The following is a 23,540-nucleotide window of genomic DNA, read 5'->3' as shown; positions in this document are numbered from 1 at the left end:
AGTTTATCAGTCCTGCCTTGTTCTCTGCTTTATCCCTGCCTGCCCTGACTGATTCGCTTCTTTTCTTAACTGTACCAGTCTCAGATTGATCTCTTTCCTCCCTGAGTCCTACCCCACACCTTAATAGTTTAAATCCTCCTGAACAACTTTAGCAAATCTCCCTGTCAGTATATCAGTCCCCTTCCAATTCAGTTACAATCCATCCTTCTTGTACAGGTCACTTCTACCCAGGAGTTTCCAATTATCCAAAATGTGAATCCTTCCCCCATTCACCATCTCATCAGTCATGCATTCATCTGCTCTATCCTCCTATTCCTACCCTCACTAGCTCACAGCACCTGGATTAATCCATATATTACTAGCCTCGAGGACCTCCTTTTTAAACTCCTGCCTAATTCTCTATATTCTCCCTTCAGAATCTCATCGTTTTCCTATGTCATTGGTTCCAATGTGTACTATGACCTCCTGCTGTTCCCTCTTCCCCTTGAGAACATTCTGCACCCTCTCTGAGACATCCTTGATCCTGGCACCAGGGAGGCAACACACCATTCTGAATTTTAGCTGCTGGCCGTAGAAACGTCTGTCTGTGCCTCTGACTAGAAAGTCCCCTAACACAATTGATCTCTGGGGACTCAACATACTCATCATTGCATTAGAGCCAGTTTCAATACCAGAAACTTGGCTGTTTGTGCTACGGTCCCCTTTTCCAAAACAGCATGCTTGTTTGAAGTGGGGATAGCCACAGAAGATTCTTGCACTACCTGCCTACCTCTCTTACCTTTCCTGGAGTTAACTGATCCATGTGGCTGTATCTGCAACTTTTTTCCCTTACTTTAGCTGCCAGCCATCATATCCCCTTGCTCTTGTCAATTCCTCTTTGCTTCTAACTGTCTCTCCTAGCAATCCATTTGATCTGATAGTATTCGCAACCATCGGGATTTATTGCAGATAAAATCCCCAGTAACATGTAAACTCTCCCTGAGCTCCCACGTCCGACAAGAAGAGATATCATTCTACTAAAGGCCATTTTTGCATCTTCCAATCTACAGACCCAGAAAGTAGCACTGTCTTATTCTCTACATAACACTGCTCCAGGCTAACTTAATACTTTTGGGTTATATTTTTAAGTTTAATCAAGAGACATATATCAATAAAACATATAATCAAGAAAGAACCCACTCTACTCATTACTGCAGACTTACTGTAAGGCCACACTTAAAAAAATAATTTATCTGTTTCTATGGTGTGACTTCCCCCAAACAGGTTCCTCCAAGATTAATTGTGAATTTCACTGTTTGTTCATTTTCCCAGATGCACTCCAATATTCAGCACTACGTGAATTCAAACAGCAAAGGCAGAAACTGAGCATGTTCACTGCTATGTCAGTTAGCATTGCGGGTTTCTTTTTTTCTCTTACTCTCTCCTGCACTGACCTCACCATGTGCTGCCTTTGTCTGATCTTCTCCCTTTTAAAAGTACTGTTGTTTTGAATTTTTTTCTCCAAAGTTCCAAACGATAATTGATTTCCTCGAATTCCAGGAGCAGCATCTCCAACACGTAAAATACCTCAAAAAAAGGAGCAGCCTATTACAGCCAGAAATTTTTCCCATACTTCCATCTTGGATTACCTCTCCTTCACCTCCAATACGTAATCTAAGTGTGAGATCTCTGACTTTGGTCCTCTCAATTTTTCTTTAATTAATTTCAAAGGGCCTCTCACTTCATGACCGAATATTAACTCAACAGGAGTAAACTGAGTAGATTTGTTTGGGCATCTCTAATGGCAAATCAAATAGGATGCCTTTATCCCAATCATTTGGGTAATCCCGACAGTATGCTCTGAACATGGTCTCCAAGATCTGATGTCACCTTTCTAAAGCTCCCTGGGATTCAAGATGATACACACTGGATTTATTGTCTTGTCTTGCTATTGCAAGCCTCTTAGCCTTTCAGGGCTAAACATTTCTGTCTGACCCTCTGCCTGTTGAGATTTTTCTTGCACCATTACGTCAAACAGGGTATCCACTAACTGAACCTCGACTCCTTCGTCTTTCTCTACTTTTCGCTTTGTGCTGTGACTTATGATAGTGGGATCTGCTTACCAAGCAGTCTCGGAAGATAACAGGATATTTCTGTTTTAACTCCTCAGTTTCTTAGTCTTCCTTGGGCTTCTCCACAACAAGGGGTGTCACTCCCACCTTGGATCCTGCCAAGTCATTTCCAAGAACAAACTGAATACCTAGAACTGACATTGTGTATCACTCCCACTGTAACTTCCCCAGTCTTAAGTTGGCACTCCAACCTGATCTTACAGAAGGGAAGGCTAAATTTCTGTCCATCTATCCCACAAATTACCACACTCTCGGGTAACAGATCAGAAAGAGTGCATATTCGCTCATCCCTTAGATCTGTATCTCTCAAAATTATAACTTCTTGTCCTTCTCCCACTTTTCTTTCTGAGTAAACTTTACCCACAGAGGCGAATTCTTTGTAGAGGTCAGGTACTAACTTCATACCCAGCCCCTGCCGAGGCTGTGCACTCTCCTACAGGTCTTCGGCTCTTCTTGGGGTCTCTTTTACTACCTTCATTAATGCCACTGGCTTTGCTCCTTTCCCACAGTGCCTTTCTTTAATGACTAGCACTGTGACTTTATGTTTCCCACTTTACCACAGTGGAAACACCTGAGGCCTTTCACCTCCTTTCTGCCCTCTTAGGCTTCTTTTTTATCCTGTTGTAAACTCTTACCAGTGCTCTCTACTCTTGCTTTAGTAGCGTGAGATCTCCCCTTCTCCCAACTTCTATCTCTCACAGGACAAAGTTCTGGCTGGAAGCTTGTCTTATACACCAACATGTACTGATCTGCTAATTCTGCTGCCCTTCTCACTTCCTGAACTTCCTGTTCCTCTACGTGAGTTTTTACCATCTCTGGAAGTGAGTTTTTAAACTCCTTCAGCAGAATAATCACTCTTAATGCCTCAAACCCAAAAAATCAAAATGACTATGTTTAATTCTTTTGAAGTCTAACCTGGTTCCTTTTTTGTGTTTCTGAACCGCTGTCAATATGTTCTGGTACCAATTCATAAGCACTTAAAATAGCCTGTTTAACCTCTTCATAATCTCTTGACCCCTCATCTGACAGTGCGGCAAATACCTCACTAGCTCTGCTTACCAGTTTAGTCTGAACTAGCAGTACCCATAAATCCTTGCACCCACTCCATCTGCCTAGCCAATCTTTCAAATAAAATAAAGAAGGCTTCAACATCTTTCTGATCAAAATGTGCAGAGTTTTGACATTTTTATATATTACTACCTTCTCTTTATCCTGTTAACTTGACTTTGTTAACTAAGTCACAAGTTCACATTCTCTCTCTTTTTGTCTCTCCCTTTCTTCTCTCTCTTTGCTTAGCTAAAAACCTTCTCTCTCCTTTCCTCTCTCTCTCTTTCTCGTTCCCTTTCTCTCTATTTTCTAACTCCATTTTCCTCAATTGTAATTTAAGTTTTTCTACCTCTACTGCACTTGTCTGTTTCTCTGACACACCTAAGTGTTTGAGTAACCCCTTTACAATTTCAGCTTTGCTTTTGTTCTTGGTTAAACCCAAATCTAACTTATTTGCTAATTCTAAAAGTATGGCCTTTTTCTTTCCTTCTAAACTTCCCTGGCAAATTTGAGAATCATCTTCAAATCCCTGAACCCCTTAAGCAATTTTAAGAGCCATTTCTCTCACTTTTAATTTAATCAACTACAAGTCACTGAAATCAAACAAATTGTCTTACCAATGTTGTATTTAAAAATCTAGGACATTAACCTGCAAGTGTTTAAATCTTATGAATTTTTTGTACCCCCAAATCTATTCAAATCTGACTTAACCAGTTCAGATTACGAACCCGAGACCCCAAACTGTTACATCATGGGGTAAACTCTCCCGCTTAGTTTAAAACCAGCAACACAGAAAAGATTTATCTGTAAAAATTTGAGTGGCCAAGAAGTATTTAAAGTAAAAATTTACAACTTTATTTCTTAATGTATAACAGAGAATAATTAACCAACAACTATATACAAATCCTTACTCTAATCTATTTTTTACCTTCCCTTCTATAATACTAATCTGATAAAACTCCAATTAAGATTTACAAGACGACACTTCTTATCTCAAAACCAGGCAGCTTTCGGTTCTTCTATTTGGATCTTCTTTTCTTCTTCTTAGGGATTCTGCTTCACAGATTACTGATCGAAAAAGGTACTTTTAAGACAGCTTTTTTCAGGTATTCTTTTAATCATTGGTGCTTAGCAGTTCTCCTCCCAACTGTTCAATTTGTTCCCGGTCTTATACTCCAGAACATCAGACTGTGTCATTGGCTTTTAAGATTGTCAATATACTCAATTCAAACTTGATTGGAAATTGGTATTTTTCGGGGAATAATTTAAACTGATTGGGCAAATTCGAATCTGTTTTTTGTCATTTCCAGGCAACCAGCTACTCCTGTAGCTGGAGCATATGTTACATTGTGCCTTATTGAGAACACTTGGTGCTGTCACTGCTAGCTTTTAAGTCTCTTAAAAGATATGGTTCACCCACATCTTCATAATACTGTCTTACTTGCTGAGTTTTACCTTCCCAACATTTTCGAAATCCACATTGCAGTATTCTGCTTCTTTTTAATTGCTTGGTCCTCACATGTGTTCAAGGTCACATGTGTTCATGTGCTCACAGGTCCTCAAGGCTGTTCCTTTGTGAAATTAATAAACAATGTTTAATTCTGACCTTGGAACGAAACTCGGTATAAAATTAATTTCTCTTCAGAATTATTGTCCCTCGCTATTATCTGATGGAAGGCTTTCGCCCGAAACGGCGATTTTTCTGCTTCTCGGATGCTGCCTGACCTGCTGTGCTTTTCCAGCACCACTCTAATCTTGACTCTCATCTCCAGCATCTGCAATACCAACTTCTGCCGTTGCTATTATCTGTCTAGTTCAGAACATGCAGTGTTTTCGTTAACTTTTGTGTTTGTGACAGTAATGCCTTTGTAAACCTGTGTATAAAAGTATTCTGTTTTTAATAGTATGACGGAGTAGCTGGCCAGGGGTCTTGAAAGAAGAGCGATTTCTACTCTCCTGGATTATTAGAATCCAGTTAGCCTGGTTTATAGGTATCAGTGTTATGTTGTAACAGTGATGCTATTAGTAAATGAAGGGAATGATTAAAATTAAACTAAACTGTCTATAAGAGTTTTTTTTAAATTCCAGACCACCAAAGAGTACGATCTCCAGGACAAACCATGAGAGATGCTTACAGGTCTGTAGTCCATAATGGATTCCCTGAGGCGTCTCAAACCTGTACTTTAACATACCCAAGCCCAGCCGATGACCTGGAGCTGTGCTGCCCCTGCTGGAACTGTATTGCCATTCTTCGGTGCCATTTTGCGTCCACTTACATCGTCGCCAGCATGAATCTGCACGAGGCTAATCTCAGCAATGCAGTTGCCACCGATGTTCCTGGCTCCCAAACTGAGCTTAAACTTGACTCTGGGCCCACCATACTGAAGCAGCCAGTGCCTCATACTGACTTAAATTGCTGCCACTTGTGGGACTTTGCTGAATGCAAATTGATTGCAATGTTTTCTACGTTACAAAAGTTACTATATTTCAAAAGTACTTAATGGGCTTTAAAGTGCATGTGATATCAGGTGGTTTCAAAAATTGCTGTATAAATACAAGCTTTTTTATTTTCACAGATGATGTCTAACTGGTCTGGTTAATATTTTCAGAATTTTATCATAATTTCAAAATAGATTATTTCTTGTCATCTCTCTCAATTGATCCAAAGCACAATCCTATACGTAAGATGGATTGTGGTTTAATTTAAAGTTCCATCAATTTGCTCTACAAATCCAATGTCTTTGAATAAAAGAAAAATCCATTTATTTAAATCGGGTTGTTGTCAACGTCCTGGTGAACTTAATTAGATTACTTACAGTATGGAAGCAGGTCCAACAAGTCCACACCGACCCAGACACCTAACACTCCCGGCTTTTTAGCATGACCGATTCGCCTAACTTGCACATCTTTGTGACTGTGGGAAGAAACCGGAGCACACTCACGCAATGTGCAAACTCCACACAGTCAGTCGCCTGAAGCGAGAATCGAACCCGGATCTCCTAGCGCTGTGAGGCAGCAGTGCTAACCACTGTGCCACCTTAAATCTAAGTAATCTAATCTAAAAACATTTCAAAAGTATAACAACTTGCATGAATGTTACAGCTTAGTAAAATTTCCCAAGATGCTTCACAATGTTGGAGGAAGAAAAGTAAATAGAGCCGAACATACCAAGATGCTTTTGAAGGTGGAGAAGAGTTAGCACGGCATGTTATTATAGAGTGTGTTATAAATATACCTCAAACAATAAATGAGCTGTGATTACCTTTAAATTTATTTCGACACAGAACACGTCCAGCACAGGTGACCATCTATATTATCTCTTTCATGGAGAAATGCAAAACAAATCCCACCGCACACATTTCTTCTCAAAATTCGTATCTTACTCTCCCTCAAATATTTTTTCAATTTTCCCTCACTTATCCCATAACGGTATTTTCCATTTTCCGGGGAGAAGCCTTTAACACTTCTGGGACTAATACACTGTATACAACTAAAAGGCGAAGTGAAATAAAAACTTACACAGGACTGTCCCTTACCTAACGCAATAATATTTTATCATTTAACTTTAACTCAGTATTTTTAACTTATAAAACATCTAAATCACTGCCAATAAGCATTTTATTTTAAAAAAACAATGAAGGCGAAAATTTAAATGAGATTTCCCGACTTGAGTATTTTTAGTTCCATTTTTGACTTATTAGAATTCTATGCATAATTTCCTTCACTCACAGCTCCACCCCCATGCCCTCCTCTTCCTCTGTCCAACCCCTTTCTTGTAAAATGTGTGTCGGTGCGAATGCAAACGAATGAGAAGGTCTAGTAGCCGGACTAAAAGGCTTGGACTCCTCCCTCCTGAAAGCGTCAGGCATGAGGAAGCCAGGCTGCCTCTGCCGGTAGTTGCCGCTCACTAGCTCGTAGCGAGCAACGTGGAGAGCGGAGCCAAAACATTAAAAAAAAGAACAAGAGGAAAAGTGTGCAGCATGGCGGCGGGTGTGCGCTCTGTGTGTATTGTACTGCTGTGTCTGAGCGGAGAGGTGCTGACAGGGTAAGTGGGGAGGCGGGGGGAGGAAAGAGAGCTCCAGCTCGGGTTCCTGCTGCTCTTCCTTCCCTACTCTGAATGAATATCCTAGATATTCACGCGTTAGACTGACCCCACTGTGTGATCACCGGGGATGGGAACTTACTCAGCTGGGATTGCCCAGTGTGTTGCTCATCAGTAAATGAAGCTGTTGTAAAGTCTTATTTCAGTTGTGTTATTTTCTTTACATCTCTTGTTTTTATTTTGTGTGTGTCTGAGGACAGGCGGGATTTCTACAAGATTCTGGGGGTATCCAAAAGCGCCTCGGTGAAGGATATCAAGAAGGCTTACCGCAAGCTGGCATTGCAGCTACACCCCGACAGAAACCCCGACGACCCGGCAGCGCAGGATAAGTTCCAGGATTTGGGGGCTGCTTATGAGGTACTGAGCAGGGGCAGTGTAGGTTGTGTGAGTGTGTGCAATGCCCGTGTAGCGCTGGGAGGGAGGGTTCGCTTCAGGTACATTTTCGGCCTTTTCCTGTGAAGTCTCAGTCACTTTTTTTCACTTCTGAGTTCTAGTGATGACAAATCAGGGAGACTGTGTGGCTTCAGCTCATTGGTTGTTGGTGAACGGGTGAAAGGTCACACTATAATCTAATCCAACAGTGTGCTGGAGCAGCTGCTATAAGATTCTCAATTTACATATTGTTTCAGTTACACTTTTGCAGTACTCGTACACTTTGTAGTTCAATATCTGCACTTCCTAAAACAATACAATTGTCGAGGTGTTTATCTTAACAATTTTTCTAGCTTCTCTGTCTTGTAACTGAGATGTATTTATGAACGGTAAGAAAGTAAATTCATGGTGCTTTTAATAGTCTAGGGCCTCCAAGCGTGTGCTGGAGTTTAGCTGGCTAAACCTATTTAAGAAGCTTGAGCTTAGGTGCAATGGTTGTCCATTGACCTTCGCAACACCAGTAAAACAACAATTTATGTGAACTTCTATCAATTTCAGGAAGAAAGGCCTACCATGACCACAGGACGTCCCAATATTCCTTAAACAAATGCAGTTCTGTATTCCTTGACGGGGCCTTTTCTATAGTCTGGAAACTGAACATCAATTAGGTAACTTTTGCTAACAGTCCTCTGCTTTGTCTGAAGATGCAATCCTGAGCTCCCAGTTTCAATTCATTTTCCCAGTTTGATTAGATTAGATTAGATTACTTAGTGTGGAAACAGGCCCTTCGGCCCAACAAGTCCACACCGCCCCGCTGAAGCGCAACCCACCCATACCCCTACATTTACCCCTTACCTAACACTATGGGCAATTTAGCATAGCCAATTCACCTGACCTGCACATCTTTGGACTGTGGGAGGAAACCGGAGCACCCGGAGAAAACCCACGCGGACACAGGGAGAACGTGCAAACTCCACACAGTCAGTCTCCTGAGGCGGGAATTGAACCCGGGTCTCTGGCACTGTGTGGCAGCAGTGCTAACCACTGTGCCACCTGTTTTAAAAAATTCTCAAGGTCAGGTTCGTAGGAGAGTAGTCTGACACAGAACAAACGACCAAGAGGCGAGTCTGCTAGAATATGCTTCAGCTTTTTATTCCCCGCAGCGTCGCCACAACCAGGTCTCATACTTACAACGGGTCTGGCTTATACTCACTCTACATGTTACCGGAACTGGGAGCCGTCAGTTCTCGTAGAGCGGTTGCCAACAACCCACGCTCGGCGGTTAAACGTAACCCCGGAGCAGACTCCCGGGTCTGGCTTATACTCACTCTACATGTTACCGGAACTGGGAGCCGTCAGTTCTCGTAGAGCGGTTGCCAACAACCCACGCTCGGCGGTTAAACGTAACCCCGGAGCAGACTCCCGGGTCTGGCTTATACTCACTCTACATGTTACCGGAACTGGGAGCCGTCAGTTCTCGTAGAGCGGTTGCCAACAACCCACGCTCGGCGGTTAAACGTAACCCCGGAGCAGACTCACCGAACTGGAGACTTTTCCAGCTGATATACTCTTTTCCAGATATAAACATTCATGTGAACAGCAGAGCAAGGCTAAAAAACACATTCCATTCTGGTTACATACAGATAAGAAGATTCACACGGGGAGGTGTGTAATAAGATTCACACGGGACTAAGCAACACCTCCATTCCGGTTAGATTCACACATGTATTGGGACATAATTTTTAACCGTTTCACCACATTCCACTGCTTGGCCCAATACATGTGTTACATTATGATTCACACATGTATTGGGACATAATTTTACACCACACCACCGTGCCGCCCACCATTTGACATTTGTCTTTGGCTCTGTTTTGTTTGAAATTAAGCTCAAGACACTGAATCTGAACTTTCTTTCTAGAATTATGGAATGGTTATAGCATAGAAAGAGGTAATTTGATCTGTCATGTCTAGTGGTCCTCCAAAGGAGCATTTCATCTAGAGCCATTACTCGTGTGTTTTCTGTGTAGCCCTGCAAGGTTTTCTTTTTTAGATAATGTCAAGAGGAAACTGGATCAATCTAAATTGACCCTGTTTACACTGCAATTTTCAGCAGTGCATACCAGATCCTGATCATTCACTGCATGCAGAAGTTTCTCTTTATGTCGCCATTGCTTCTGTTGCTGAATATCTTAAATCTTTCTCTTTTTGGTTCTTGATCATTGCACCATTGTGGATGACTTGTCCCTATCTGCAGCCTGAAATTTTGAATACTTCTATTAATTTTCTCTTCAAGGACAGAATCCCATCCTCTCTAGTCTTTATGTAACTGAAGGTTCCCAGCTCTGGAACCATTCTTTCTGCATCCTCTCATCCTAAAATGTGGTGTCCAGAAATGTATGCAACACTCCAGGTGAGGTTGAGTCAATGTTTTGTAGAGGTTTAACAAATATGTTGCTTTTAGACTTTACACCCCTTTTTTTAAACAAAAGCCTAGGATGCCACATACTTTATTCATTGCTCACTTGATGTGTCTTGCCACCTTTTAGGAATTTTCTGTGGACAGGTTGTTCTGTTACAACACATTTCACCAACACACATTTGCTGTAATGCAATTGACAATTTGGGGTCACTTTCTACCCCAAATTTGGGGTGAAATTTTTAAAACGTGTTGGCTGTAATGGATTATCATGGGGTTGCACAAGAATGCAACTTCTATATAGTCAAGTCTATGCAGAACTGACTGTATAGACTTGGTCCCTCTGCTCCTGCTCTCCTTTTTAAATTATCTTTTTTTTTAAATTGTTTCATGCTAATTCATAATTTCACTCATTTCTGCATTACAGTTCATCTTGTCTGTCCATTTCACCATGCCTACAACCTTGCTGTCCAAACCATCATTTTAATTGTTCACAATGTTTCAAGCTTTGTGTCATCTGCAGATTTGGAAATTTTACCTATATAGGTTACTAATTTGTCAGGCACAGTAGGGGTCCTAACATAAATTCCTATGGAAATCTATCATAAATCATCCTCCTATCTGAAAACAACCATTCATCTTTGTTTCTTGTCACTCGGCCAATTTTAGATCCATGTTGCTATTAACCCTTTCAATCCACAAGTTCTAACTTTGATCATAAGTGAATGTGTGGCATTTTTACAAATGCATTTTAGAAGCTGATTTACACCATAAAAACAGCATTATCCTCACGATCACTCTGTTACCATCTCAAGTTGGATAAACATGATTTGCATTTAACAAATCCACTTTGGATTTTCTTGATTAACCTGTATATGCTTATGTGACCATTAATTTTGTGCAGAATTATCTCTTCAAAGTTTCCCCTGCGCAGAAGTTAAATTGACTCGCATGTAATTGCTATGCCTGACACTTTGCAGCCCTCTGGCTTTTACACTGACCTAATGTTTCACAATTTTAACTGTGGCTGCCATAAGGTACCTGTGCAATGGGCGTGCTGACATTTCCAGGACTGGGGGAAGGAGCAAGTTGATATTTAGGGAGGGATTTGTCCACCTTGGTGTCTGCGATCTTATTATTTTCCTCTCGTATCCTCCCAGGAACCTGCTTGACCTTGCTATTTTTCATGATTCCTTTAACTTTTAATTATTCATGTTTTCTTTTGTTTCTTGTATATGTCTTTTCGAATTTCCTAATGCCTGCTTTATCAGCTGTTATTCATTATAATGTATTCTGCAACAAAGTATTTCAATGACCCACTTTTTTATGCTTTCTCTCTTCTCATTTTTAAAAATAATCTTAAACTACAAAGAGCTGACTTCAGTGACTTTTCTTAGTGGCAGTGGTTATACCTGTAGATGGTATTTTCAGCTTTTCTTTGTTTTCTTTTAAGCTTTCTGCAATCTGTTCAGTTAGGCAAACCCTACGGATTGTGGCATTAATTTGTAGGCTTATCTGGAGTTGGGTAGTAAGGATTCCAGAACCAGTGACAAGCCTAACCTGTCAACTTTCATTAGTGACTCAGTCTGAAACTAACCTGATCATATTGAATGTTCCTGATTTTAAATATTGGGCTATTGAGTCTGGATCGATTTTGGTCCAAACTGTTTCTCTTCAGGTTATCTCTAAGCTGCCTCAACGCAGAGAAACTTTATATAATGTTTGTGCACGCATCACGTATTAATCGTCCCTCAAGGGTTCCCTTGAAGGGTGTATGTGAAGGAAACTTGTATTGTGAAAACAAAATCTAATTACATTGTACCTTTTCTAACTTTATGTATCTTAACATCTACAAAATGGATCACATCATGTGCTGAAATAGAGAACAACTTTTTATTGAACTCAGGCCAGCAACTTTTTTTTAAAAAGTTATCGTTTTCCACTTTTTGCTACAGTTTAGTTTGCATATTTGGGGAGTATTTTTAAAACTAGCACCTTGCCCTTGAGGTCGAAATTTAAATACAAAATTGAACTTATCTGAAAGCAAACATGCTTGCATAATAGTATTACCGATCACCTTGTCTGAATTTGGCATATCCCATGGAAAGACTGAAACCAGAGGAATGAATGAGAATTCAAAACATGTTTGTAGCTCATTCACATATATAACTTGAATATGTATCATTTGAGCTTTTGCTAATTAATACCTTCAATAGAATTTGAAAAATGGCCAACTAGAATATCCATTAGCAACATTTTGTGTGCTTATTAGGAGCATGATCTAATGTTAATTTGAAGGTACAGCCTCCATTTCAAACTCCAAATTGAAATGGCAAGAATAATCTTAAATCTTGTTATTTGATCTGACGTGCTGTTTCACCCCCGAGAAAAGTTAAAGTTTTCTTCCTCTTGCCACACCCAATCATAAACGACTTTAATTGGTACAGTTGTCGTTTTATGATCATCATGTCTCCAACAAAGCCCATAGAGTCATACAGCATGGAAACAGACCCTTCGGTCCAATTTATGTGCCAACCAAACACCCCAATCTGACCTAGTCCCCATTTGCCAGCATTTGGGCCATATTCCTCTCAACTTTTCCTATTCATATACCCATCCAGATGCCTTTTAAATATTGTGATTGTACCAGCCTCCACCACTCCCCCCGCAGATCATTCCATGCACAAACCACTCTCTACCTGAAAAAGATATCCCTTTTGGTTCCTTTTAAATCCTTCCCCTCTCACCTTTAACCTATGTCTTCTAGTTTTGGATTCCCCACCCTGTGGAAAGGACCTTACCTGTTCACCCTATCCGTGCCCCTCTTGATTTTATAAGCCTCTATAAGGTTACCCCTCAGCCTCTGACATTTCAGGGAAAAAAGTCAGCCTTTCCCTATGGCTCAAATCCTTCAATTCCGGCAACATTGTTGTAGATCTTTTCTACACCCACTCAAGTTTACCAACATCCTTCCTATAGCAGGGTGACTGGAACTGAACTCCATATTCTAAAAGTGGCCACACCAATGTCCTATATGGCCGCAACATGATGTCCCAACTCCTATACTCGACGCTCTGACCAATGAAGGTAAGTGTGCTAAATGCCGTCTTCACCACCATGTCTACCTGCAACGTCACTTTTAAGGAACTATGCACCTGCACCCCAGGTCTCTTTGTTTGGCAACACTCCCCAATGGCCCTACCATCAACCATCCTGCCTTGGTTTGCCTTATGATAATGAAACATCTCTCATTTATCTAAATTTAGATCTATCTGCCACTCCTCAGCCTACTGACCTGTCTGATCAAGGTCCTGTTGTCCTTTGAGATCTTTTTTCACTGTACACTACACTGACAATTTTCATGTCATCTGCAAACTTACTAAACATGCCTCCTATATTCACATCCAAACCAATTATATAATTGACAAAAAACTAGACTCAGCACTGATCCTTGGGGCACACCACTGGTCAAAGGCCTCCAGTCCAAAAAGCAATCCTGTACCACCACCCTCTGTCTCCTACCTTCAAGTCAATTGGTATCCAATGGTTAACTTCCCCTGGATCCTATGTGATCTAACCTTATTAACTGGTCTACCATGTGGAACCTCTGGAAAATTTCTTGATGATATACAATATAGGAAAAGTTATGTTCACTTTTTAAAAGTCCATCTGTCTCTTTTGGGCAGAGGAGTGTAAATGTTGTGGGAAGGTAATTGTAAAATTAAATGCCTCAGATTTGACTAAAATCTAGTCTAGGTTGTGTTTGTAAAGTCCAGATTGCACTGTATCAACGATGGCTTAGTAGGTGGCATTCTCACCTATGAATCCACAAGATCCCAGATTAAAGTTCTATCCCAGTGCCTGAGCAGAGAAAACAAGTCTATGCTCACTCCAGGTCTTTACTGAGAGTGCTGCATTGATCAGAGATGCTGTCTTTTAGATGAGACAATAAACCAACCTCGCTTCCTTGGATGATCTTACAACACTAATTTCAAGAAGAACAAGGAAGTTGTATCCAGTGTCTTTGGTGATATTTATCTGTCAATTAATAGACAGACAGATCAGAGTTTTTATTATTGTCATGGTCCTGTTTGTGGGAGTTTTGCTGGAGCGGCACGGTGGGTCAGTGGCTAGCTCTGCTACCTCACAGCACCAGAAACCCAGGTTCAATTCCGCCCTCAGGCAACTGTTTGGAATTTGCATGTACTCCCCATGTTTGCGTGGGTTTGTTCTGGTTTCCTCCCACAATCCAAAGATATGCATTTTTGTTGAATTGGCCATGCTAAATTGCCCATAGTGTTCAGGGATGTATAGGTTAGGTATATTGGTCGGGGTAAATGTAAAGTCACAGGAAAGGGGAATGGGTCTGGGTGGGTTACTCTTTGGAAGGTCAGTGTGGACTTGATGGGCCAAACGGCCTGTTTCCACACTGTAGGGGTTCTGTGATTCAAGTTGGTTGCCACGTTTCCTACAAGAGTGACTACACTTCCAAAGTACTACATGAGTTGTAAACTGCTTGCAGAGATCTAATGGTTGTGAAAGGTGCTATTGAAAACAAGACTTCCTTTTTAATCCTGGACTTGTGCAATTGCAGTGCAAAAGTTTGAAAACTAATTTTCTGTAACCTGATCTGTCATATAAAAATGGGATGTCACAAGTCTATCTACTTTTGATTTGAAGCCTATTTAAACGTGATCTTGACTTTTTCCAGAGTTTGGTTCTATGGTTTTGGGTAGTGCTGAATGGAATGTTCATTTTGGAAGAAAGTGTCATGTATGATTGTGTAGTCTTGTGACTAAACTACTTGAAGGTCTCTTGGACTAAATGATTGATTAATTTAATGAGCACTCTGAATTATATTTTGTTAGGTTTTGTCTGATGAAGAGAAGAGGAAACAATATGACATGTATGGTGAAGAGGGTTTAAAGGAAGGTCGTCAAGGTTCCCATGATGACATATTTTCACAGTAAGTAGATGGCTGAGCATCTAACTTAGTACATTTTTAGATAAATTTTAATATTTATATCAATTGTTTGTGACCAGTTCTGCACTCTACTCTGATAAATGTAAACTTCTCTGGTATTCCGAAGAATTTATTTTCACTTGCCAAGGAAACATGTTTTACTTTGTCAGAATACAAAGTTAAAATACAGAGCTAATGTTTAAACTAGGGGTTATTGTGTCTCTATCAAATGAGAATAACAGAATTTTTCCCCCTTCACTGTCTTCATCTAGCAGCACAATGGATGTTTGTGCAGCATCCCTACCCTTCTAGTTAACATCAAATAATTTAGCAACGTTGAAGCATTGAACTTGGAAACTCCTTGGTCTTAATGGATCAGAAATGATAACTTCACCTATATTCTTTCTGGAGAGACTGCTATGCCTGTAAATGTGATAAGTTTGATGCTATGCCTGTAAATGTGATAAGTTTGAGTATTTAAAATAAATCTCAAATATATTTTACTTTTGCATATTGCTGTTGCTTGATCTTATCAAATCATTGTTTTTCATGCAGCTTCTTTGGAGATTTTGGTTTTATGTTTGGAGGCGGCCCACGGCATCAAGACCGGAACATTCCTCGAGGAAGTGACATTATTGTGGACCTTGAAGTTACACTTGAAGAAGTGTATTCCGGAAACTTTGTGGAAGTAAGTATTAATCAAAACAGAAATATTGCCTTGTACTTACACTACTTGTGCACTTCTGTATCTGTCTAAATATTTTTTGATATTTTTTGTTTGTTGATTACCTTAGAACACTTTGTTCTAATCCATGTATCAACGTGGTCATGTCACTTCTGGTAGCATGTTTATTCTATCTGGTGCAAAAGCTCAACTGTTAATTTAGAAGACGATGTTTTATAAATTCTTTCTCTAAAATAAATTAAGAACAAAGATCAATGATCTTTGATCTCCATGTGACTGCTTTGTGTAAGGAATGGATTATGAGTACTGGCCATATTAAAATTAACAATAGTAGAATGACAGAATCATCAAGGTATTATATTGAAATGACCACAAGATTGGCATATTTTATTAAGTTAACTTGAAATCAGCTGTGAAAGTTGAGCTGCCATTGTTTTAATATTACACGTTTAGTTACGCAGTATTCAGACTTCTGAAGTGCCATTGTTTCGCAGACTTTCTGCTACAATGCTTATTTGCAGATAAAGGGACCTGGAGTGCAGGAGTGTCAGCCTGTGTGATTATCCAACTGGTCTAAGGTTCTCTTGTTTGGGTGAGAGTGGGGGCTGTCGGATGGATGAGTGAAATGACCATGGCACCATAGTACTGGAAGCCATTCAAGTGGAGGAGGCAAAAGGAATATAGTCATAGAGGACAGAATAGTCAGTGGAATTGACAGTGTTCTCTGAAGCAAAGGTCACGAGTCAAGATGTCTGTTCTGGGCTACAGAAGAACTTGCAATGGTGCGGGATCGGGGGAGAGGGGGGTGGAGGTTCGGATGTCATGGTCCATGTAGACACTAGTAACGTTGGTAGAATTAGGAAGGAAGCTCTGCATAGCCAGCTATGGGAGCACCATTTAAGAAGCAGAATCTCAAAGGTGGTAATCTCTGCATTAGGGTACACAACGTTAAAGAGATGAATGAATGGCTGAAAAACTGGTGTGGGAGAAGTAGGTTCTGGATCATGGGGTACTGGCACCAATGCTGGACAAAGTGGGATTTGTACCAGTGGATTGTCTACATCTGAATTGTCCTGGGACTGGCGGTCTTCAAAACCACACAATTAGGGATGTAGGGTTTTAAACTAAATGGTGGGCGCAAGATCCTAATTGTGGGAAGTTGTGGTGAATCCGAGTGGGGAAGATGCAACCGAGGAAGGAATTAATGTGGGAAATAACAAACAAACGATGACAGGAAACGATAGAGAATGCAGATTGAAGAGTAAAGAAACAAATACAACATGAGATTATAAAAATAAGAAAACAAAACTGAAGGCACTGCATTTGAATGCACATAGTATTCAAAACAAAATAGATGAACTCAAATAGATTTAACTCAAATTGAATTGAGATAAATAATTATAACCTAGTGGCCATAACTGACATATGGCTGTAGTATGACTTAAATTGGGTCATGAATATTGACTATGGTACGTTTTTAGAAAAGGTAGGAAAGGGTGGTGGTGGCTCTGTTAATTAAAGATGATATTAGCACAATACAGAAGGATAGCCTGGTTTCCTGAATTTAGGTTATCGAAACAATTTGGGTGGAGATAAGGAATGATCAAGGCAAGAGGTCACGTGTGGGTATTGTATACAGGCTCCCTAAAAGCACATGGTAGCACAAGATATCAAGGAAGAAACAATGGGAGCTTGTTAAAAGACACCGATTTCTACCTACATGTAGACTGGAAAAATCAGATAAGGAGAAAGTAGTCCAGAGGAGGAATTCGTTGAGTGTATGTTTTCTAGACAGTTTTTTTAGACTAGCATTGTTATGGCACCAACCAGAGAGCAGGCTATATGAGATCTGGTTTTGATCAGAGATTGGATTAATTACTGACCTCTTAGTGAAAGCACCCCTGGGTAACAGTGACCATAATATGGCTGAATTTTATAGGCAGTATAGGGGAAAGAAGTGTCGGTCCAGGAATTTAAACAAGGGTAACAATGAATCCACGAAAGCAGAATTACTGAAAGTGAACTGACAATTTAGATTAAGGGATAGGTCATTAGAGATGCAGTGGCAAAAAAGTTATGGGGATATTCTAGAAAGTGCAGAGTAGGTGCATTCCAAAAGGGATTGACCCACCATCCGTAAGTAATTGAAGATAACATTGAAGTAAAAAAAATATAATTGCACAGCGATAAGTGACAGGTCAAAAAATTAGCATTTTGAAAACAAAAAAATTACTAAAAGTTTAAGGAGAGAAAAAGTAGTATAAGAGAAAGTCAGCCAAAATTATATCAACAGATAGGAAAGTTATCAGATATTCAAAGAAGTTTACAGAGTAAATATTGGTCCTATAGAAATGGATCTGAGCAATTAGTAATACAGAATAAAGGGATGGCAGACAAACTGAACATGTATTTTGCATTGGTCTTCATTCGAGGGTACAAATAGCATCCCGAAAACAGCTGTAAATCGGGAGTTGGAAAGAACAAAGGAATTCCAGAAAATTACAATGACTACCAGAGAAGGAGTACTGAGTAAAAAGTTTGAACTCCAAGTTAATAAATTCCCAGGTCTTTATGGATTTCAGCCTACGGTCTTAAAAGAAGTAACCACTGAAATAGTTGATGCATTGGTTTTAATTTTCCAAAACTCATTCTATCCAATGATAGATTGGAAATTAGCTAATGTAACTCCCTTTCGTCAAAAAGGGATGGATGCAGAAACCAGAAAACTACAAATGAGTTAGCTTTTATCTGTTGTAGAGAAAGATGTCAGAAATTATTATTAAAGATGTTAAAATAGACACTTGGATAAGCTCAAGGTATAATCAATATGGTTTTGTGATAGGGAAATCATATTTAACAACTAATTTATTGGTGGTCTTATGGTACAATGGTAGTGTTCCTACTGCTAAGCAGGAGGTTTAGGTTCAAGGCCCATCTGCTTCCGAGGTGTGTAATAATAGCTCTGGACAGGTTGATTAGAAAATACAAAAATGAAGGAGTAACTTGTGCTGTAGATAAAGGGGTAAAGGGGTGCCAGCAGATGTATTGTATTTTTATTTCCAGAATGCATTTGATAAGGTGCCACATCAAATATTATTATGGAAAACAAATGTTCACAGTGTTGGTAGTAACATTGGTGTGTATAGAAGATCCGTTTGTTAATAAGAGGCAGGCAGTAGGAATAAACTGGTCTTTTCCTGCCTGGTAGGATGTCACCAGTGAAGTGCCACAGGGTGTGTGCTGGAGCCTCAACTCTTTACAATTTATATAAATGGTTTGGATGAAGGGATTGAAGGTAGGTAGCTAAATTGTCTGTTGACACAAAGATAGGCAGCAATTTGAGTTGTGAAGAAGACATAAGGAGCCAAGAAGGGATATAAGATAAGCTAAATGAGTACAAAAATATTTTGCAAATGAAGCCTAATGTGGTAAAAATATGAAATTGTCCATTTTTGACGGAAAGAATAAAAAAGCATTATCTAAATGGTGAGGCTGAAGAGCTCTGAGATGCAGAGGGTGTCTTGGTGCATGAATTCCAGAAGGTTAGTATGCAAGTACCAGGAAAGCTAATACAATACTTTGTTTTATTGCAAGGGAAATTAAATGCAAGAGTAAGGAGGTTTTGTTTCAGTTATATGGAGCATTGGTGAGACTGCATCTGGAGTGCTGTGTATGGTACTGGTTACCGTACTTATGGAAGGATGTTAATGCTTTGAAAAAAGTTGAGAAGCTTTGCTCAACTAACATTTGGAATGAGTGGATTGCCTTAAAGGCTGGATAGGCTAGGCCTGTATCCTGTGGAGTTTAGAAAAGTCATGTGATTTACTTGAGATACATAAAATTCTGGGGGGGACCTGAGCAGGTGGATACGAAAAGGAAATTTTCTCTTGTGTGAGAATCTAGAGCTAGGGGTTATAGTTTAAAAATGATGCCTATTTAAAACAGAGGATGAAACTTTTTTTCTGAGAGTTAAGAGTCTTTGAAATTCCCTTACTCAAAAGGCATTGGGTGCAGAACTTTTAAATATTTTTAAGGCAGAGGTAAATTCTTGATTACTGAGGGGAGGAAAGATTATTGGAGATATGCAGGAATGTAGAGTTGAGGTTAAAATCTGTTCACCATTCCTTTATTGAATAGCAGAGCTGGATTGAAGGGCCAAGTGGCCTATCCTTCCTTCCTTCCTTCCTCGTTCATGTGTGTTGATAAATTAATCTTGTAGTTGTGTGGAGTCAGTGTCAAAATGTACAAACCAACACAAATTGAACATTTGACTCTAAACTTGAATATTGAACTGAGAATAATGGTGCTATTTCTATGTATTCATGTCAGGGTTAATTTTAAAATATTAACAGTGACCTTTTGAGAGGGCCCCATTGGTTTAAATTGAAAATAATGAATTTATCTACTTTATTTAAAACTGTTGACAGAGCAGACTAATCCAGACATCAAGTAAAACCTAATAAAAACTATGTAGGACTAATTACTTTCTATTGAAAAGTGACTAAAATGGGTGTTTAGATTATTGCTAGCCCTATTTAAGTGATACCTAATCTTCAATTCCTCATTTAAAAATAATTTTTAAAATTCTATAGATGTTTCAAAAAATAGAGATAAAACTGTTTAAAGTAAAACAATTTATATCATTATGTATTCCTTCATTAGAATGGAGTAGAGTGTGAAAGGCATGAACATAGTCTTGTCTCTACCATGGTTACTCAATGAATAAGAGTTTGCCTTTCTGTTGAAATGCTAGCTTGGTTTCTGTCTCCACTGATATGGCCAGAGCTGCTCAATACTTCCAGCATTTTCTGCTACTTCCTCTTAAAATACATTTAATCAAAAGAACAAAATGTCACTACATGTATCCTTAAAGTATTGCTGTGGGAGACATAATTGAGTGGAAATTATTGTTGCACCTGTGAACTACTATTAGGTTGCAAAATTACATCTTGACATTAATGTCACTAATACTTTAGCAGGTTTGAACAAAGTAATTATTTGATCATGAAATTAATTTGAGCATAAATGATTTTGACTTGGAACAAAATATTATTGTACACTATTAGTCTACGTTTTCTGTTGGGACACTCAGCCTGTTTTGTACTGTAACTTGATAGACATGCTTCACAATATAAATTAGGAACATACAAAGGCAAATATGTAATTAAGTTAACTGCAAACTGGAACATATTCTGTATTTTTGTACCACTATTGTGAATTATCATTCATCACTCATCACTCTTGCGAATTTCAGTGAAAATTTAACAAGTGTTTTCTCGGATATGAGGAATTATATCTTTATAGTTACTAAATTTATAAAAAAAAGTGTTTTTCCTAAATAGTATAAGCCTTTAAAAAAAATTTTAATCACATTTTTTCTTCCCCCAAAAGGTTTATAAAATAATGAACAGTGTAGATAAGATGAATAGCAAAAGTCTTTTCCTTACAGTTAGGAAGTTCAAAACTAGGGTGCATATTTTTAAGATGAGTGGAGGAAGATTAAAAAAGGAGATGAGGGGCAATTTTTTTATATATTACATAGTAATTAATGTGTGGAATGAACTGCCAAAGGAAGTGGTAATGTAGGTACAGTTGGAACATTTAAAAGACATTTGGATAAATACATGAATAGGAAATGTTTGGAGGGATATGAGCCAAAGACAGGCAGAAGGACTAGTTTAGTTTGGGAACATGGTTGCTGTGGACTTGTTAGACTGAAGGGTCTGTTTCCATGCTGTCCTCCTGAACCAGGAGGCATGGATTCAGGACCCACCAGCTTCATAGGTTTGCTGTAACATCTTGGATCAGAAAATATTTGAAAGATTGTAATCCAGCAGTTGTTCTGGAAGGCAATAGTTTAGGTTCTCACTATCACTTCTATTTCCTACTCTTCTGCTACCCATTCCAAGAGATAATTGTGGGGGACGAGAGGTCAATTGTACTCCTGCCCAACTTTCACTGACTGGATGTAGCTAAATTGACAGATGTAACTTTCCTGGTCAGTCTGGCTAAATTATAGTTCACTTATCCATTGGGTCAATGAGAGAAGAAGCAGTTGACTTCATTATCTGCAAAATACATACTGATGTACTTTTAAGAGAAAACCAATTTGCAATAAAAATGATAAAAGCGAAAGTGCATGTGACAATGGTAGTAAAATATGTTGTAAAGATGATGTGGGAATACAGTTGGATGTTGATTGAATGGGCAAAAATCTAGCAGATGGAATATAATGTTGGAAAATGTAAAATTGTTCCGTTGGCAGGAACCATAAAAATCAGAGCATTATTGAAATTGAGAAGAACTGCACAATTCAGAGGTGTAGACAGACTCATTTTAATGCATGAATCACAAAAAGTTAGTGTGCAGGCTATGGTCCCTTGAATTTAGCTGCCACTCTGTGCATTTCCATGGTCAATGATTGGCAGCAGCTTCTAGAACTGGAAGTCAGTGCGTCTGTACATTGGTATGCATGGATCATTCAAGCAGATGCACAGCTTACAGGGAATGTTGTATGCAGGTAAAGAAAATGATTAAGAAGGCTCATGGGATGCTATCCTTCATTATGAGAGGCATTGGATATAAAGGAAGAAGGATATGCTTTAGTTATACAAGAAATTGATGAGGACATATCTTGAATGCCGTTTGCAGAACTGTCTCCTTATCTAAGAAACTATGTAAATGCTTTAGAGGCAGTTCACAGGAGATTTACTGGATTGATATCTGGGATGAGTGGCTTGTCTTATGAGGAAAGCCTGAACTTGTTTTCATCAGACTTATAAAATCTCACCTCACATTTCTTGGATCCTGGCTGGCCTAGACAAGGTAAATGTGGAAAGGATGTTTCCTCTTATTGGGTGAGTGAAGACCAGGGGACACTGTATTTTTAAAATTAGAGTTGCCCTTTTAGAACAGATATGGGGAAATGTTTCTTCTTGGGGGCTGTATGACATTGGAACCCTCTATTTAGAAGCTGGGGGGTACTGAATGTTTTTAAGGTAGAGGTAGATTGCTTTCAATACCCAACAAGAATCAAAAGTTATCAGAGGTAGATTGGAATGTGGAAGTCAGAACACAGCAGATCTATCATAATCTCATTGCATGTTTGAACAGGCTTGAATGACCTAATGGCCAAGTTTTGCTCCTACTTCATATGCTTGTAAAACAACACATTAGTACATAAAATAATGCCTTTTAAATGCATGACTAGTATTTCAAGGACTACTTATAAATACAACTGGAAAGCAATTCTGTGAACTTTACAGGTTGTAAGAAACAAGCCAGTGGCAAAGCAAGCTCCTGGAAAGAGGAAATGCAACTGCAGGCAGGAAATGAGAACCACACAATTAGGCCCTGGAAGATTCCAGATGACCCAGGAAATGGTTTGTGATGAGTGTCCCAATGTTAAGTGAGTATTAGTTTCAACATTAACTTGCTGGAGAAATGCATTTGTCAAAGCTTTTTGTCTTGCACTCATTTGGACAACTCACACAGGGAAAAAGTAAAAGTGTTTTTGTAAATTCCCACCAGTTACCTTTAATCGGCTACTTATTAAGAAATCTCAGGCAATCAAATATTGAAAGAATGATTTAAATTTTATTGCATGTAGCATCAAAATAAGACCACTCAAGCAAGTTTAAGCCTCGCAACTCAACTTGACTATTACCAATTAATGGTGGAATCGAGCCAGGATTCCAACCAACAGTATCTGTCTCTGGAAGTATCCAGGGTTCAATCCTTGTGCAGTGTTGACCTTCAAAGTTCTATTACTAAATTGTTCTGGTGTTGGATTCTTTTACAGTGTCTGTCTTTCATGTTTGAGGTGTGAATCATTGATGATT

At 39.2% G+C, this 23,540-nt stretch overlaps 2 protein-coding genes across 2 annotated transcripts in view; one reads left to right on the top strand and one right to left on the bottom strand.

Moving 5' to 3' along the window:
• The window catches only part of tbccd1 (TBCC domain containing 1), a 77,127-nt gene that overhangs the window by 32,408 nt on the left and 21,179 nt on the right, over positions 1–23,540 (bottom strand). The window lies entirely within an intron of this gene.
• The window catches only part of dnajb11 (DnaJ heat shock protein family (Hsp40) member B11), a 34,515-nt gene continuing 17,954 nt past the window's right edge, over positions 6,980–23,540 (top strand). Inside the window, exons 1-5 of the mRNA XM_043692980.2 lie at positions 6,980–7,203; positions 7,461–7,617; positions 14,920–15,017; positions 15,570–15,702; positions 22,965–23,107. Of these exons, the coding sequence (XP_043548915.1) occupies positions 7,139–7,203; positions 7,461–7,617; positions 14,920–15,017; positions 15,570–15,702; positions 22,965–23,107 (596 nt within the window). The 5' untranslated portion in view covers positions 6,980–7,138. The remainder of the gene's footprint in view (positions 7,204–7,460; positions 7,618–14,919; positions 15,018–15,569; positions 15,703–22,964; positions 23,108–23,540) is intronic.

This window comes from Chiloscyllium plagiosum, unplaced genomic scaffold (genome assembly GCF_037043375.1).
Source record: "Chiloscyllium plagiosum isolate Xiang-an unplaced genomic scaffold, Cpla_swu_hap1 HiC_scaffold_7, whole genome shotgun sequence".
Classification (NCBI taxonomy): Eukaryota; Metazoa; Chordata; class Chondrichthyes; order Orectolobiformes; family Hemiscylliidae; genus Chiloscyllium; species Chiloscyllium plagiosum.
This window is presented reverse-complemented; position numbering and strand designations above follow the sequence as displayed.